This window comes from Pavona decussata, unplaced genomic scaffold, assembly GCF_977016875.1.
Source record: "Pavona decussata unplaced genomic scaffold, jaPavDecu1.1 SCAFFOLD_6, whole genome shotgun sequence".
NCBI lineage: Eukaryota > Metazoa > Cnidaria > Anthozoa > Scleractinia > Agariciidae > Pavona > Pavona decussata.
Window position 1 is genome coordinate 244,368 of NW_028145430.1, and position 16,777 is coordinate 261,144.

The 16,777-nt window shown below is 37.7% G+C and overlaps 1 protein-coding gene and 2 long non-coding RNA genes across 3 annotated transcripts in view; 1 reads left to right on the plus strand and 2 right to left on the minus strand.

Annotated features, from left to right (window-relative positions):
* The window catches only part of LOC146488994 (uncharacterized), a 377,056-nt gene that overhangs the window by 161,524 nt on the left and 198,755 nt on the right, over positions 1-16,777 (minus strand). The window lies entirely within an intron of this gene.
* LOC146488999 (uncharacterized) overlaps positions 1-16,777 on the plus strand; it is a 360,510-nt gene that overhangs the window by 121,586 nt on the left and 222,147 nt on the right. The window lies entirely within an intron of this gene.
* LOC146489011 (GFP-like non-fluorescent chromoprotein) lies at positions 6,974-14,271 on the minus strand. Its single transcript, XM_085105500.1, has 7 exons — positions 14,168-14,271; positions 13,337-13,459; positions 12,015-12,143; positions 11,811-11,911; positions 8,832-9,050; positions 7,894-8,109; positions 6,974-7,303 (listed from the first exon to the last, which is right to left on the minus strand). The coding sequence occupies exons 3-7, from the start codon at positions 12,114-12,116 to the stop codon at positions 7,159-7,161; spliced, it is 783 nt and encodes a 260-aa protein (XP_084961626.1). The 5' UTR covers positions 12,117-12,143; positions 13,337-13,459; positions 14,168-14,271; the 3' UTR covers positions 6,974-7,158.

A 16,777-nucleotide genomic window follows, 5' to 3' on the forward strand; every position in this document is an offset into this window, starting at 1 on the left:
GAGTTTAAACAGGGATAACGCGACACGAAATATGGAGGAGCACCAAAACCAGCGACTACAAGAACGCAAATCCCGGGGTTCCCGATCAGGAGGGAGCAACTTCAACACTTCTGACACAGAACGTCTGGTGGTCACCGAGAGGTACGGTAAACCAACAGGAGTCACTCACCTTGACCAAGAAAAGGGTAAAACGAACCTATACCCAACCGAAAAGAGCTACAAGGTGCGACGAAAAATAGCTAAATGAAATTCAATAAAATGCGAATGACATACTGGGGATTGGCAACCAACGCAATATTTATTAATAGATTTATTTGAGAATCGAGACAATTCATCACACAAATTAGAACTAAGGTAACTGAAAGAAAAACTAAAGCAAGAAAAAACTACGCGAACACTAGCCGAATCAGCCCATCTCCGATTGGTAGAACAATACCTCCTACTAACAATCTAAAACTAAATTTCACAAATTATTGTTCATCATCGAAGGGGCCTTAAACACGAGGAGGTTGAATTAACGATCATTATTATTATAATAATAATAATAATAATAATAATAATAATAATAATAATAATAATAATAATTATTATTATTATTATTATTATTATTATTATTATTATTATTATTATTATTATCATTATTAGTATTATCATTATATTACAATTATTATATTGTTAATTTAATCTATTGGCGTTAGAAAATTACAACATTAGACCATTAACGTTAAAGCGTAAATAAATATAAAACGTAAGGACCAAAGGACCACATATAGCCCGCAATAACACAGTTAAAAAAAAAAAAAAAAAACAAGACCACGATAAGTCTCACAAAAAGATGACCCTTATACAGGTATCTACGGACGCTTAAGATCCTGAACGACATCAATAAGACAAAAACCGGCCGCATTAGGCAACAGCAAAGCATGAATAGTTACGGCCACCTGAGGCAAACCCCACTGGGAGCTAAGTACAAGAGGCAATTAGAACTAAACAAATATCACCGAACCAGAACCTTACAAATAAGTTCATCAACACCTCTCACGGCTTTCGGCATTTTAACAAACAAATTCAAAACAATCCAAGACACCGCGTTTCGGTAACACAAGAAAAAGGAATGTCGACGCAAAGACTTGCCAGAACAATTCTCAATAAAAGTTATAAAAAATTATGTTTTAATTTTTGCAATAACGCGCCAGGCAGCAATACACATCACAGGTAAGTTTAACACGATGAAAAAATCTCGCCACCACGACAAAACCACATGCAAAAATATTCGAAATCATAGCCAATATCAGCCTTTGCTTATTTAAAAAACAATTGCCACGCCGCCACAAACGACACCACATAGGCAAGGCTAGTGAACACGTGAAAATACGTCAGCCACTTCTGGCAAAAGCACAAAGGCAAGAAATCTCACAATTCCCGACGTCGCCACAGGCAACAGCACACAGGCAAATAAAAAACCACACAGGAAAATACTGCCGCCACTTCAGACAAAAAACCACACGGGCAATTCACATAATTTCCAACGCCGCCTCAGGCAACACCACACAGGCAAATTTACCCCACAGGTAATACTGCCACCACTTCAGGCAAAACCGCACAGGCAATTTAGGTAATTTTTAGCGCCGCCCCAGGCAATACGGCGCATAAGCAAATTTTACTCCACTGGTAACACTAGCAGACTAGAAGCTATCCCGCCAGACAGTCAAACAAATTCTAGATACCTTATTGTTCATGCAAAAACGAAGAAGCCCAACTTGGGGTATCTCGCCACTACATGCAAACTAAGAACAAACACGGGGAATTTAACTAGCCTGCGGCACGAAACGAGCTAAAGCTCCGAAAAGACTAAACGAAGGTGAGAACTTAATGTAACTCATCCTGAACTTGACCAGTGACAAGTTGTTGCACTTCCACCGCTGGGACAACTGCTGGAGTGACTGCTGGAACAACTGCTGGAGTAACCGCTTGAGGAGGGTCCACAACTTGTTGAACAACTTCAACCGGGACAGCTTGAGGTACTTGTTCGGCATCAACAACGAGGTCAGTTGGGTAGAAACTTGAACATGCCTCGCTAAACATGATTTGAGCGCGCGGCCTCAAGTTGAGTGACAGAGTGTGACACAATACAATCTATTATGTAGCATATTCAAATAATCCCAAGGGATTTAATTACCATGCAATGCAAACTAAGTTTGCATACTAATAAGTTCCTTCCTCTATACTAATTAAGTGCCTAATCGGTGTCTTCCTGCATACTAATAAGTGCCAAGGTTTACTAATGAACTATAAAAATGAGCGAAAAAACGGAACGACGTTTCGGTGTCATCCTGGCACCATTTTCAAGTAAAGAATGCAACAGAAAAGATAATTTATACGTAAAGTAAAGGTGTGAAATAGAATAAATTAAAGTAAAACTAAAAGTAACTGTCCCGTGTTCATTCAGAAGGTGTCATAAAATGGGAGTTTTGTCCGTTACACAAATAGCTTTGCACGAATGGAGTCTGACTAGGTGTTTAGACTCGGTCTCTTCTTTCTCAGTGATCTAAAGCATTTTGAATATTAAACAATCAAGCTTTCCCTGACATTTCTTTAAGATTGTGAAGTTACTTGTCAGGTCGCCAATTGTGTCGACTTGGTGATTATTCTTTAGTTGTTTCCCGATGGCCGAAAACCGAGAACCTTTTTGTCTAACGGACAAAACTCCCATTTTATAACACCTTCTGAATGAACACGGGACAGTTACTTTTAGTTTTACTTTAATTTATTCTATTTCACACCTTTACTTTACGTATAAATTATCTTTTCTGTTGCATTCTTTACTTGAAAATGGTGCCAGGATGACACCGAAACGTCGTTCCGTTTTTTCGCTCATTTTTATAGTTAAATTGTATTTCTAAATTTAATCTTATTAGAGTTTACTAATAAGCGTCACTTTTGTACAAAGGAAACAATAGACATGCCTAGGCTTGCCCGCTGTAAACCCACCCTGATTGGATAGTCAACACTCTATTGTTAGAGTTAATAAAACAGGGTATTCAACTAGGGTAAAGATTATTTCATCGCTGCTATATTTCGCAAGGATGGTTCCAAGCATGCAAGTCGAATCGGCCGCTACACCTCTGTTGACAGAAGATAAAGCGAGGTCCTTACCCGGTCAGTTCTGCCCGTTTCATCCCCGCTCAACGTTGGAATTGGCAGAAAAGCCCAAGGATTTAGCTATGTTTACTGTCCCGAGAAAATGTGCTTAATGTTTGCCCCTGCTTCAAAATGGAAAGAGGACATAGAGCGTATCGCACATCATACACACTCTGATTCAGTGTGTCAATGGGGGAGGGGGGGAGGGGTCATTCTAAAACTAGGAATACAGTTATAATTAAAGTGTTAAAATTGGTGACTCGCAGTGTTTCTGAACACAAGACTAGAATAACAAATAAAGTAACCAATATATATATAAATAAATAAATAAATAAATAAATAAATAAATAAATAAATAAATAAATAAATAATTAAATAAAGAAAGAAAGAAATAAATAAATAAATAAATAAATAAATAAATAAATAAATAAATAGAGTAGTATTTAAGAAAAAATGCGGACTTCTTTTGTTATTTGTCAAGTTTCATACCGGAAACAAATCGGATGTCAATAGATGCAAAGGGAAAAGAAGATAATTCTGTTTTTTTGTTCTTTCATGTCTTTTTTTCAATGATCTTTCCATATCAATGTTTTAAAGTTGGCGTAGCCCCCGTCAGTCCTGTCCGTGCAAACTATTTCCCTTCCCCACCGTTACAATCCTTTGTCTTTCTGTTGTGCAACGCATTCCAGAGCATCCAATGACGCCTCCAGCTCAAAACTGGAAACCGTCTCTCTTCAGTTTCTAGGAATTTATATTTTACTCATATATTTGTTTCTCCCACCAGAAAAAAAAATTACCTTTGTGTTGTCTACTGTGATTCAAAAATGATAGTAAATCATTCTCCTTTACAGCTTACATGTACAAACCGTTTGCAACCTTAACCAGGGTAAATAGCGATTTGAATTTGGCTCGTAACAAAAATCAACCGCTTGAAATTCAAAACAATTTCAGAAACTAAGAAGTTAAAAAGGAAAAATAATGTTAAAAATTGGCATTATCATCGCAACAGTAACGATTTTTGGCGAAACGTCGGCCCACTATTTTTTAAGAGCACTTTGTTGATTTCACGCCTGTTAATGTGTGACAAGGAACTGCGTAATTTGACCGTTGGGTCACTTTTGTTTGGCGCTCTTAAATTATATATTTAACGTAGCCCAAAAATTTTATTGCAGTTATTTGAAGATGAAACTCTGCTGTTTTGCTCGATGTACTTGATACGAAACCACGCCATGTACCAAGGACCAATTTTACCCTCCCAATGTTGCCATGTTTTTGCTCCGCCAAAATCGGCGAAATGTGGAACTAAAATCCACTTAATATTTAGTTCACGATGGAATTGAACAAATAACACTTCAGACTGTTCCTACATATGCATTCTTTTGATTAAGACATTTCATGATGATGATCAGATTTACTGCTATGTTTATTTTTAGTCGACTTTCAAGTAACGTATGGTGTGGAAGCCGTGAAAACCTATGTGGGAGCGGCCAATCAGACTTTGTCGCCGTTCGCCAAAAATAAAAGTCTAATCGAACTCAAAGTATTTTTTTTAGCAATACTTCATCTAGAGCTATGTCCTGGCAAAGTTTGGGAATTTGTTTATTTTTTTTTTTTCATTTTGCACACCACCAGATCCTCTTGCCTCTTGAAAAAATAATGAGTTTTGTAAAAACCCAATAACACGTGATGTAAAGGATGCAAGGCAAAATAAAGAGTTTGATGTTAGCTTGTTTGTGAAGCATAATTTCAGTTGATATATAGTTAATAACTTAAATGAAGTGAAAATTGGTCCGGTTCCTTTTCTGTAGCTAGAGAATGTCATTAGTCTTACTTTTTTTTTTTTTGTATCATAGAAAAAAGGTTTGAGTCTAGTAGGATATGTGTTTGTCCATACCATATTACAGTATATCGGATAAAGATAAATCAAAGTGTAATATATGTTTGGTAAAGTTTTTTTGGATAAGTGATGTCTGGCTTTAACACTTATTCCCGTTAATTTTGATATTTTCATTGTTACATGATATTTATCTGGTATTTCCAAGAGAGTTCTTTATCAATTAATAACCCTAAAAATTTTGTATATTTTACTTGTTCATTCGCTGAGAAAACGCCCTATTTTTAGTTTTAAAAGTCATAAAATGAGTTTTATTGACATAAAGTGATAATTTGTTTGTTGATAGCCAAGCTGTCATGTTTTTCAGTTCTTGATTGATGATGTTGTATAGAGTGTAAGTGTCTATTGTTTTTTTCTTGGAAGCGAAAAAAAAAAGGAAAAGAGAGAGAGAGAGAGAGAGAGAGAGAGAGAGAGAGAGAGAGAGAGAGAGAGAGAGAGAGAGAGAGAGAGAGAGAGAGAGAGAGAGAGAGAGAGAGAGAGAGAGAGAGAGAGAGAGAGAGAGAGAGAGAGAGAGAGAGAGAGAGAGAGAGAGAGAGAGAGAAGGAAAGAAAAGTAAGGAGACAATACCGAACCTACACAAATCGAAAGAAAACGTGAACCCAGCGGAGTTTTGATTTCAGTTATGACGCACAAAACTGGTAAGACGATAGAGGCGTTCTTCGTGTGTCGCTGCCGGATGCACGGCATATCTGTCTGGTTTGCGCTACAAAAACATAACTCCGTCTTGGAAAACTCCCATCGCAAGACATCTGCGAAAGTTTCATTCTAGACGCTGACATTCCTTTGTTGTTGATGTGCAAGTGGTAAAGGACTATTCTTTACTCTACCGTTCGGCAACACCTTCGACAATAGTCCACATTATTTTTCGGCGCCTTTTCTGTAGCTATTGCGAACGATTTCTCTGATATATTGGCCTTTGAAACAGAAACTGCCCCCTCCAGTTAAATCCTCGTCGATCGAGCCTACTTGTTCAAGTAAACAAAAAATCAAAATCAAAATAAAGAACTACCTTTTTACTCTCAAAAAGGACACTGTTTATTTCTGGTATATAACTTTCAAGAATATAATTCCTTTGATATTGTGAGAAGAAGAGCTATTTTCTCCGAAAGTTTCTTAGCATATCGTCAATTTATTCGAAATTTTATCCAAGACTGTTGCTAATATTCTTGCATTTAACTATATTTTTGCTTATGGTTAATGTTTTAAAGTAATGTTCGACGCGGACCAAACAACTGAACAAGTTTTGAATTTATTTGGAAAAAACTCCGGAGGATGCCTTCTAATTCAAAGTTTTTGACTATGCGGGCTTTCGAAATCCAAAAAGAAAATTGAGGTTAACAGCACATTTTTCAGAGATAATAAAAGCTTCAATTAGTCAAAAAAATGTCAAACACCGTTATGTATTTTAATGCTTTTTGTACATAGCGTTGTTTAATTATCTCTAAAGAATGCTTGGTTAACCGCAATTTCATTTCTGGATCTTAACGGCATTTCGTAAGATCTGCTTTAACCCGGCTAGTTTTAATGCAAAAATACTGCGGTGTAAGGTGGTATTGTCCTTAAATACGAGGGATAGCGTAAGAAGTAGTTATTTTTAAAAGAAACTTCGGATCGTCATATAGTTTGCATTTCTTTTAGTTTGCAAATCTTCGGAGTTGGGGACAAAGAAATTTTCACTGCACCCTTTTTCTTGCAACCATCATTTTACGCATAATTTTTCTCCAGGCATGCAAATTTCTCTTTTTTCTTTTCTTTTCTTGAACAACTTCTTACAGGCATCTTTTTGGGACCTTTGACAGTTTTTTCCACCTCATTTCTTGTGAATGATCATTCCACCCTGTTCCAAGATTTCTAATTTTGCAGTACAGGAGAAAGGGAGGAGGGATATGAGGACGGGAAAACTGGCTTTTACCGGGGAAATAGAAGACTTCACTAAACTTGCTTCAGGCAACAAATTTAATAATCACAAAGATTTTCTCACTTAGCAATCAAAACTTCAACATCAGCCCAGAGAGTTAATTTAAACTAATTGAAATCAAGTGGCAAAGAAGCACAGTTGTCGAATCTCTTATGAAATGGGACAAACAGCGCGGTTTTGCGTCTTGTTGCCTTGCCTTTTCCGCTTAATACCTAGTCGGCAGCGGAGAGTTATGAGCATGGGATACGTCACGTATCTTAACATTGGTGTAATCTTCGTCATGCTCCGTAATCTCAATGCGGTGGTCTATGAAGTGAAAGTCTGGCATGTCGCGGACTGGGGTCTTTCCTCTGCAAAGGAACAAATGTTCTCGGTTAAGTGACCCTGAGCTTACTAGGTTAGCTGGGAAGAGACACTATGATATAGCAAGTGGAATCCTGTTTTATAAGTGAAAATTCTTCAAAGTGATGCTAACAAGCAAGCAAGCAACTCCAACTCAGTTGTGTAGTCTTTTTCACCACGAGACTCTCTTACAACTCAGTGGTAGAGTATACAATCGACACAAGTAGTCAAATTACTTACAGGGGAAGTTTCACGCGAATTTGACGTAATTTTAAAAGCCCCAAAATGTTTGTTTGTCAACAGAAACAAAAACAAAAAAAAAAAAATGATTGCCTTGTTTTTTTCATCCCAGTGCAATAAAATTGTTTATTGTTACCTCTAACCAGAGAGAGTTAAATTGAAATGGACTGAAACTCCAAAATGATAGGATAACGTTTTTCAAGTTCTCGAAATGCGATAGAACAGATGAGAATTGAGTTGATTTATTTCCTCTCGTTGTTCTAGTTTGTAGCTAAGTGAAAGTTTTCAGTATTTCACTATTTTTAACAAAACGGGTCAAAACCCCATGACACTTCCTGTTTAACAGATATAAACTTACTTGTAAGTACTTTTGAATTCAGCTCGGTAATAGCCACCTCCCTCAACCCGAAGAGTCATTTCAACATGGCCCTCTAGAAATCCATCACGCGGATAAATGTTCTCAGTGGATGGCTCCCATTGCAGTATCCTCCTCTGCATGACTTGACCATTGGGGGGAAAGTTTACACAGTGAAATCTGACATTGTTGACAAAACGTCTCTCTTCCTCCTCCAACCTGTTGAAAAAAGAGTCGGTTGTAATCAGTGTAAACATGACATTCTAGGAGAACTCTTTTAATCTTGAGGGATACAACACTCGGGTATTTTCTCATTTCCTGACTTGAAGTAAGCTTAGCATTTTTCCTCCTATCCGGCACTCGTTGTAGCTTCCCTTGCAGACGCGAAGGCACTGGGGATAATGAAAGGCAGTTCTTATTTTTCTTATTCGGCGATCAATCGCATACAAAAAACATGGCTGGTCCCACATTCCTGAGTTAAGTGAGTCCATTCCCATTAAAATGATCATCATTATTTAAATGTTCTTCTGGTAAAGAGCTATCTTGGCAGGATATGTATTGAGATTCACTGTGTAAGTTATATTGTCAGTAGCTATTGTTGCTCAGACAGTTAAGAAATAAAAACGAGAATCGTTTCATTATATAGATAGTCGTAAAATAGAAAGCCGTATTCAGCTCGTATACAAAAACATCAAAGTTACATAATGAGGAGTTAAAAGTCACATCAGAGGGACATTGTTAATTAAGCGAACAGTCTTAATTGTTTTGTAGTTTACCACTTGAGAGTGAGGGCATCGTTATTGTTCCATCGCAGAAGACACCCATTTAAATTAAAATTTGTCAAATAAAAGCAAACCCATAACGAAACAGACTCAATGCATCTAACGGGAGCTTAGTTGCCAGCTCAGGCTCAACCGACAGCACTTTTGTATGAAGCTAACCTTATGTGGCTGGTTACCGTGCATGCGGCCTGATCTTCAAAGGAAATGCTTCTTTCCCAGTGATACCCTTCAGGAAACGTCTGCTTGAAATAGTCTGGTATGTTTGGTGGGTACTTGGTAAACACTCTGTTGCCATACATGAATGCTGGTGTCAAGATATCAAAAGAGAACGGCAGAGGAGCACCATTGATGACCTCAAGGCTCATAAACTGCTCTCCCCTTAAAAAAAGTATAAAGTATTTCGAGTCTATCAGAAAATCTTGGAAGAATTGAAAGTGAAAGGTCTGCTTAATGGGGGAGGGGGAGGGGCAGGGGGAGGGGAAGGGGCAAAAAAATTTCCCTCTATGCATTGATAGTGAAAATATCTGGCGCGTTTTGCGTTTTAATCAGAAATAACTCTCAGGACTGGGAATGGGCGAAGAACGTGCATCATGCGAGCAAGGAATAATTATCCCTTTGCCTGTTGAAACGTTGCTAAATGTTTAGTTTTTAAAGGAAACACGATGGAAGGAGACCAACAGAAAGGATTGTCCGAAGAATGGACCAAAGAAAGGCATCGCCGTAAACGTACAAGGGAAGGCAGTTCTCTGACTGATGAAGAAGATTGCCCGGAAGTTCGGGAACATGCCTGCCAACGGTGCTGCGATGCAAACGCGAGACTTGACAGCATCGAGGATAAGCTGTCTACCCTCTTACAAATATTACCAGTTCACTACATACAAGAGAAAATTAAAAGATCTAGAGCAAAAAAAACAAAAGCACGCATGTTGAAGATTTGCAAGTCGAAGTGAAAAATCTGAATTCTAAGGTGAGAGCGACAACTTTAAAGTTGGCAAAGGTAGCATCCCAACAAGAAGCGACACTTTGTGCTCTTCAGTGGTCTCAGCAAAGACTTACAGAATTGCAACAGCGCCACACCAAGTTGGAGTGCCACATTCGGAGTGGCAATTTGAAAATTTTCGGCATAAGAGAGGACGCACAACAGTCACGAAACTTCATGGTTACTCTGCGTTAAACGAAGTGCATTAAGTGCAAACTAGTTGTAGTCCTACTTAGTTTGTAGCGTGTTGAGTGTGCAATAAAGTATCAGTCGCAGTTGTAGCCTGTTGCGCTAAGAAGATAAATAAACGTTGCTTCATAAAAAAAGAAAAGCTTTCAATTATCTCGAACAACCTGCATTGCTCGTTTCAAATTTACTCAGTTTCAACACTGAACTGTTTTTTTTTAATATAAAATCTAATAATCTATAAATACCAAATATATTAATAAGAATATAATGATTAAGACATGACTTACAATACGAACATTACTCACTATACTTACAGTATGCTAATGATATTTACTGTACTTACATTGCTGACAATGCTTACAATGTTAAAAGTACTTACAATAATTATAATACTGACAATCACAATTCACAATCGTAACGTACAGTCAGCTTACACTAAACGAAAACAGCTTGGCCCACGATTTAGTTAATCGACAGCATGATTTGTTGCTGCCGCAATGGTGCGGCGAATGGAAATCTTATTCCTTAGGCGTAAAAGGAAACATTCAAAGTCCAGTGTGCTGTTGCGTACGCTTGTAGCAAAAATTAGATATCTGGCAACAATGAGAGATTAGTTAAGTAGTAAAGTTTGATTTTTGGTGCCAGCCATATAAGATAGTTCTTTCAGATAAAATTAATTTTTGATTTAGTTAGTATGGGACTTGCAAAGTGTTTCGAAAAATGTCTTATGCTCTTGTAGAATATCGGATGGATCAGAGGTAAGTTTGTTGTTTCTTAATTTGAGCTTAGTAACTGTTTTCTCGCGATGATTTCGTTTTTTACAAATAAAAAAAAAAATACCTAGTGTTTCGTTCACCTTGCTCATGCCTCCGGGCTTTGCTTCTGAGAATTGCACCTTTCGTTTTTTGTCACATAATTGTCTGCAGGCGCAATTTTGTCGCATAGAATTCATTCAAGAGTTGTTTATCACTTGCATATTTTTTTTTTCAAATTAGCTTTGTCTTGCAAGACAAGTTCTTTATTTCCTTTGTTTAGCTCTACACTCGTTGACTCTAGCTGTAGAATATCAGATTCCAAAGGCGGCTATAAATTTTCACATGCGTTAGTTCATCCTATCCTCGGACGTTTTTTTATCTATATATCTAAATTTTGATTTGATGATGTTTGAAGTGCGTAGGAAGCTAGTTTCACTTTGTAATTTTACTTCTTGAATTCGGGTTTGCGGAGCTCTCGGGTGTGCGTCTATATACAACGATTCATGCCCTGCTGAACTGGCTATTGTAAACTTTCAAATGTAGCCTCATTTGAACCTTCAAATGTTTTTTGTTTGGTAGGTTTACTGGTGTTTAATTACACCAAGGCTAAATAAGGTTAAAAATTCGTTCGTTTGTTGTTTTATTACCGGATAGGAGATTCTGTATTTTTTTTTTTTAAATCCAAAACACTTTCAATGCATGGTTCAAACCCTGGGTCAATAACAAGGAACCCTGCTGCAATAGTGACGTTTTTGTGCTTCTTTTAGGAGTGCAGAGCCTTTTTAGAAATAGTCATTGACTACCAAAAGACGTTAAGAAGCAAACGAAGATGGTTACAAATGAAAAAAGAGTCTTTGAATCACGTCGAGAGGTCACAAGTTTCACAAAAAAAACGCTTAAAGAGTGGACTTTTGCAAGGATTAGTCTGGCTAGAACAGACTTAAGAGAATCCTTGCCAAACGTTCATTACCTGTACGGGTTTTTTTTTTTTTTTTTTTTTTTTGTACCTTCTAATGAATTCATTCAGATAATGATGTAAGAAAACAAAGACAGCCCCTCGTGTCTGCTGCTCTATCCTGAAGGACACCAGTTTTCTGGGGTCGCTATCTCGGTTGCTCACCGGAAGAAGACATATAGATACACTCCACCTCATAGTAAGAGCATTTTAATGTTAAAACCGGTAAATGGTTAAAATCGTTTTACAACTTTTCTTACTTGTAAGGGTAGCCTCTTCCTTCGCCTGTAATTGTAAAGGAGTGCCCGTTAACAGTACCCTCCAAATGTACGTTAGTCTTCATTTCCTCTGCAATCCCATTCTGTAAGATAAAAATGGCAATTAATTACCCAGCAATAGTAAACTATAAAAACAAAATCATTGGATAAAAACCAGGGAAAAAGCAATTTCAGCGCACTACTAACCGTGAAGGAGGATTCAGAGTACGAATTCGACGAATACGCACTACTGCTGCAGTAGCATATGACAAAGATAATAATGACCTTCTTTAGAGCGGAAATCGCCATCACTCATAGGCTGCTTTCACACGAGATCTGTCAACAAAGCAGTATTAATGATTAAAGAAAAAGGTGAAGAGACAAAACTATACCTAAAGATGATAAAAATTACAAATTACAAGGAAAAAGTAAAGTTACAATGAAAAATTGCAACTAAATAAAAGAGAATATCTAAAACTCTATGAATTGATCTCTAGGAACCTATCGTTCTATTCCTTTTTGCATGTCGCTCGTCTAAGTCTTAGACAACTGGCATGAGCTGACATTAATTGTGATAACATTGTTCGGTATTGAAATTGTAACTGTGATCCAAGACTCCCTTGATACATTTAAAAACCTAAATAACCAGGGTGAATGGCTCTTCAGCGTTAAGAGTGCTGTTATATACAAAAAGTGTCATACCTAAAATCCAGTTTAACCTATAACAAAAAAGGGACAACCTTTTCATAGAAAAAACATGAATTATATTGCAGAAATAAAAATTAACGGTGTCATTCATATCAAGTTACGTTGTTTTAGTGCCGAAATAAAAAAAAAAAGTGAAGTAAAGTGAATTGAATTTCTCACCATTGATTGTTCTTTTCAAGTCCGAAAACTCCCGACTTATTTTACCGACTACATGTGGCGTAGTTTCTACAATGTTAACATATTAGCTTGATTCCCTGTATTATTCTTTGCTTTATATCAAACGCCACCCACCATATTTCTAGTTCCCGTTCAACTCTGTCACATCCCTCCTTAGCGTTTACCTTCACAGTGGATTGTTTAGTCTTGGTCTGTGCCACTCGAGCCAATTGGTTACTTGGATAATAATAGTACAGTGTAAACGCAATTGCTACTCCCTTATATAAGCTTTCTATGTACGTACGCTGTGGTTTTTGAGGCGTTTTGGTCTGAAAATTAAAAGTCCTGGATTTTAACCATTTTTGTCTAAAAAAAAAGGCCAAAACTGGGTATGAATTTTAGATCTTTACTACAATTAACTAAATTTCAGACGTAGTTCCCTTTTTATCATTATCTTTATCAATTTCGAGTCTTACTCGGCTCGTGTTATGAGTAGCTTATCACAGTAACAATAAAAGCGATGTCCGTTCGAATCGAAAAATAACACTTTCCTTTCTAGAAAACAAGATACTACGTTGTTCTTGGAGCTGCCTTGAAACTGAAATTTTCTGTCCCAACACTTCAGCTTAACAAAAGGTAGGTCATCGTCAGTTAGCTAGTCTCACCTCTGGTAAAAGATTTGGCTTCCTCGATTCCAATGCGTTCCTTCTGCAGTCTCAGGTGAAAAGGATTCAGAGCTCGGCACATCGTCGCTATTTTATAACCCTCTGGAATCCATGGTACCTCTCCTTAGATTTAATCGCAGATATTGAAAGAAAGTTCGAGATTCTTGTTGAGCAATACCCAGAAATTATTGCGATAACCGTAAGAAAATTTCCATAGATAAACCACTTTCTTAAAACATTGATTGATAGGGAAACGTCTAGTTGGGCTAGACAAAGGCGAATGAATTATCTCTACAAAGTTCAAGGTTCGCCTCAAGGTTCGCTTTCCTGAAAGCAGGCACCGTTAAGTCTAATATGCCCTTCTATGGATATAATCATTTTCCTTGATGACCAATCTTGCGTTCTCATTAGAGTAAAAGGAAGTTTTGCTCAGAAAACAGCCCCAAATTCTTGGCTTCCCTTTGACTGGAACTTTAACGCGTCCATAATACATTCATGCAGAGTTGCTATTGATAATTAAAACATTGATTGACAGGGACACGTCTAGTTGGGCTAGACAAAGGCGAATGAATTATCTCTACAAAGTTCAAGGTTCGCTTCAAGGTTCGCTTTCCTGAAAGCATGCACCGTTTAGTGTAATATTCCCTTCTATGGATATAATCATTTTCCTTGATGACCAATCTTGCATTCTCATTAGAGTAAAGGGAAGTTTTGCTCAGAAAACAGCCCCAAATTCTTGGCTGCCCTTTGACTGGAACTTTAACGCGTCCATAATACATTCATGCAGAGTTGCTATTGATAATTGTAACGTGCTCACGCGTGGGTACTCACCGGCTTTGACTGGACATTCAATGCATTCATAATAGATTCACGAAAAATTAGTACATTCATCAGATTTCAAGACACAGTCATGAATGAATTAGTTAGGGCCGTAGCCTCCACTTTTTCTTTTCGGCGAAACATGCTGCAGATCCTCCCGGAGGCTTGCGCCCTCACTTGCCTCGCCTCTCTTGAAAGTCTTGCTGCGGCCTTTACTAATTCATTCATGATCGTATTTTGAATACATTGCTGATAATTCAAGAAAGCTCCACACAAAACACACCGACACATTACAATTATCAACAGCAACTCTGCATGAATATACTAATTCATTCATGGATGTATTTTGAATGTATTGCAGATAATTCGAGAATACACCGACACGTTATCAACAGTCTAAATCAACGGGAACTCTGCATCAATGTGCTTATTCATTCATAAATGTATTTTGAATGCATTGCATATAATTCGAGAATGCACCGAGACGATATCAACAGTCTGAATCAACGCTAACTCTGCATGAATGTACTAATTTATTCGTAAATATGTTATGAATGCATTGAATGTCCGGTCAAGAAAGTACGAGAAAGTAAATTCCCAGGTTTTCTGTAAAGTCGGAACTTGAAGATCCAGGTCATCGTTCAAGAGTTCCAACTCAATGCGACTTTTATATTTTGGAATTTTTTTTCTCCAACTCGGGATCCCAAAAGCTTAAAAAACGTGTCAGGGTTTTCCGTAATTCGATTTCGTTTAAAAAGTACAAAACATTTTCAAAACTGGAGAAAACCATGTGGAGTGAACGCAGGGAAATGGCTTTCAAGGAAAGAATTTTTTAGAGTTATCAAATTTCCCGACAAGATTTTGTTGGATATATATTTTTCTAACATCTGGCCAAATTGTACTGAAATCAGCTAAATCGTTGTTGAGTTGTAACTCTTGAAAGTGTTCCCTGCAAGAAAAAAAAACTGATTTCAGAAAACAGCGCTGATAATATATTCTCGCTACAGAAACAAGCGCCGCCCCCCTGACGCCTTTATGGAAAATTAGCCAATCATTTTGCAAGCTACTTTTTCTTCCGGTCACCTCCTGTGAAAATTTTCTCGCAATTTTGCACGTACTCGCGTTCCAGAGTAATTAACTCCTTCACCATTTTGTTGGATATCTGCGGTGTTTGTTTTACGCGCACGTAGATTTTGTAATCTGCAATGATTACGGGAAAAACAAAACGGGGACTGAAGCCGGCCTTATCAAGCAAAGCTGTTGGACCGAAGTAGAAGCGGCTGAGGAGGGTAATATTATTAGCGCTACGGAATTATCGGGGAACCACCGTGACCACATTTATTGTCTCAGTCAAAACGAAAATTCTGGCTGCTCTTAAGTCGAAAAGCCAGCGAATAAATTTACTCTATCGAAATATTGTTGAGAATAGCGAATTTTCGAAATTGCTTATCGATGTATCGAAAGTTCGGGTGAAAATTCGCTCTTGAATGAACGTCCCAAATTGTTAATGCTGCAAATAGAAAACAAGTATCCGATTGACGCTTGAAAGAAAACGTTTAAACGGAACCGTTTAGAAGAGCTGACTCCGTTTAACGCTTTGGAAATTATCGTATTACAGTTAGTCTTGGTGAAAACGCTACAAGCAAAACCGGCGGCTTTCCATTTATTAGTTATCTTATAGCAGGGGTGGCGAATGGTCCTTAAAAAATTCTGGGTCTCGCAAAATTTTAGTCGAATTTCACGGGTCTCGCCGTCTCGTTTTTCTAGCGGTTATGTGCGTCTCGCAGTCTAGATTTTAATACGAAGGTGCCTCGGAGTCTTGATTTTTTGCAAGGCTAAGGATCTCGAAGTCTCGATTCGTTTTTTTGTTTTCTTTTAAAGGACGTTTTATCGTCACTCGATATTGAAATTCATTAAAGCAACTTTCAATTTCTGAGAAAAAGTCAATCCTAACTTCTCCTAAATTGTCTGAATTCTAAGAAAAGCTACAAAACTGTACAAGCTCATTCTAGCTCATTCTCATTGCATCTCAACGAAATCTGGGGCTCGAATTTTAAGAGTCTGAACGTCTCGCGCTCGCACTCAACACATTTTGAAATCTCGGTCTCGCAATCTAAAAATTCAAAATGTCTTGGAATCGCAAAGAAAAACGCCAGTCTCGCCGTCTCGCAAAATCTCCCATTTACCATTCGCCACCCTTTGTAGCGACGGGCGACGTGAGGAAAGATCAATATATAGGACATGATTCTTAGCGTTATCTTTCAATTGTTTTGTTTTGCTTCCGCTTGCAGAGACTTGTGAGTTTTACGCAGCCAAACACAAGTGATCTGATAAAGTTCAGCCGCAAATAAAAAAGGAAGCTCATGAAGCGCGATTCACGGACTCGCGAATTGAAACATTAGCATGCACGTCTCGAAATATTTGCATCGATGGAAGATTTTAAGACTTTTATCTTCTGTAAAGCGTAGTTTAAAGCTTTTGTCTTCTTTTATGTCAGTGTTGCACTTAAACAAACGCAAGTTCTTCCACTAAATACAGAATATTCGAAGTGCGAGAACGTGAAGCATTCAAAAAAAGACCGTTCGCGCAAATATCGCAATGGGTGGTTACACCAGCAGCAAT

What these genes read in the sequence shown, in the direction of transcription:
- LOC146489011 (XM_085105500.1), bottom strand. Translation starts at nt 12,116, where the DNA reads ATGGCGATTTCCGCTCTAAAGAAGGTCATTATTATCTTTGTCATATGC. An exon ending in ACTCTGAATCCTCCTTCACG is followed by an intron (nt 11,912 to 12,014) that starts GTTAGTAGTGCG and finishes TTTATCTTACAG; the next exon opens with AATGGGATTGCAGAGGAAAT. An exon ending in GAATTCAAAAGTACTTACAA is followed by an intron (nt 7,304 to 7,893) that starts GTAAGTTTATAT and finishes GTTCCTTTGCAG; the next exon opens with AGGAAAGACCCCAGTCCGCG.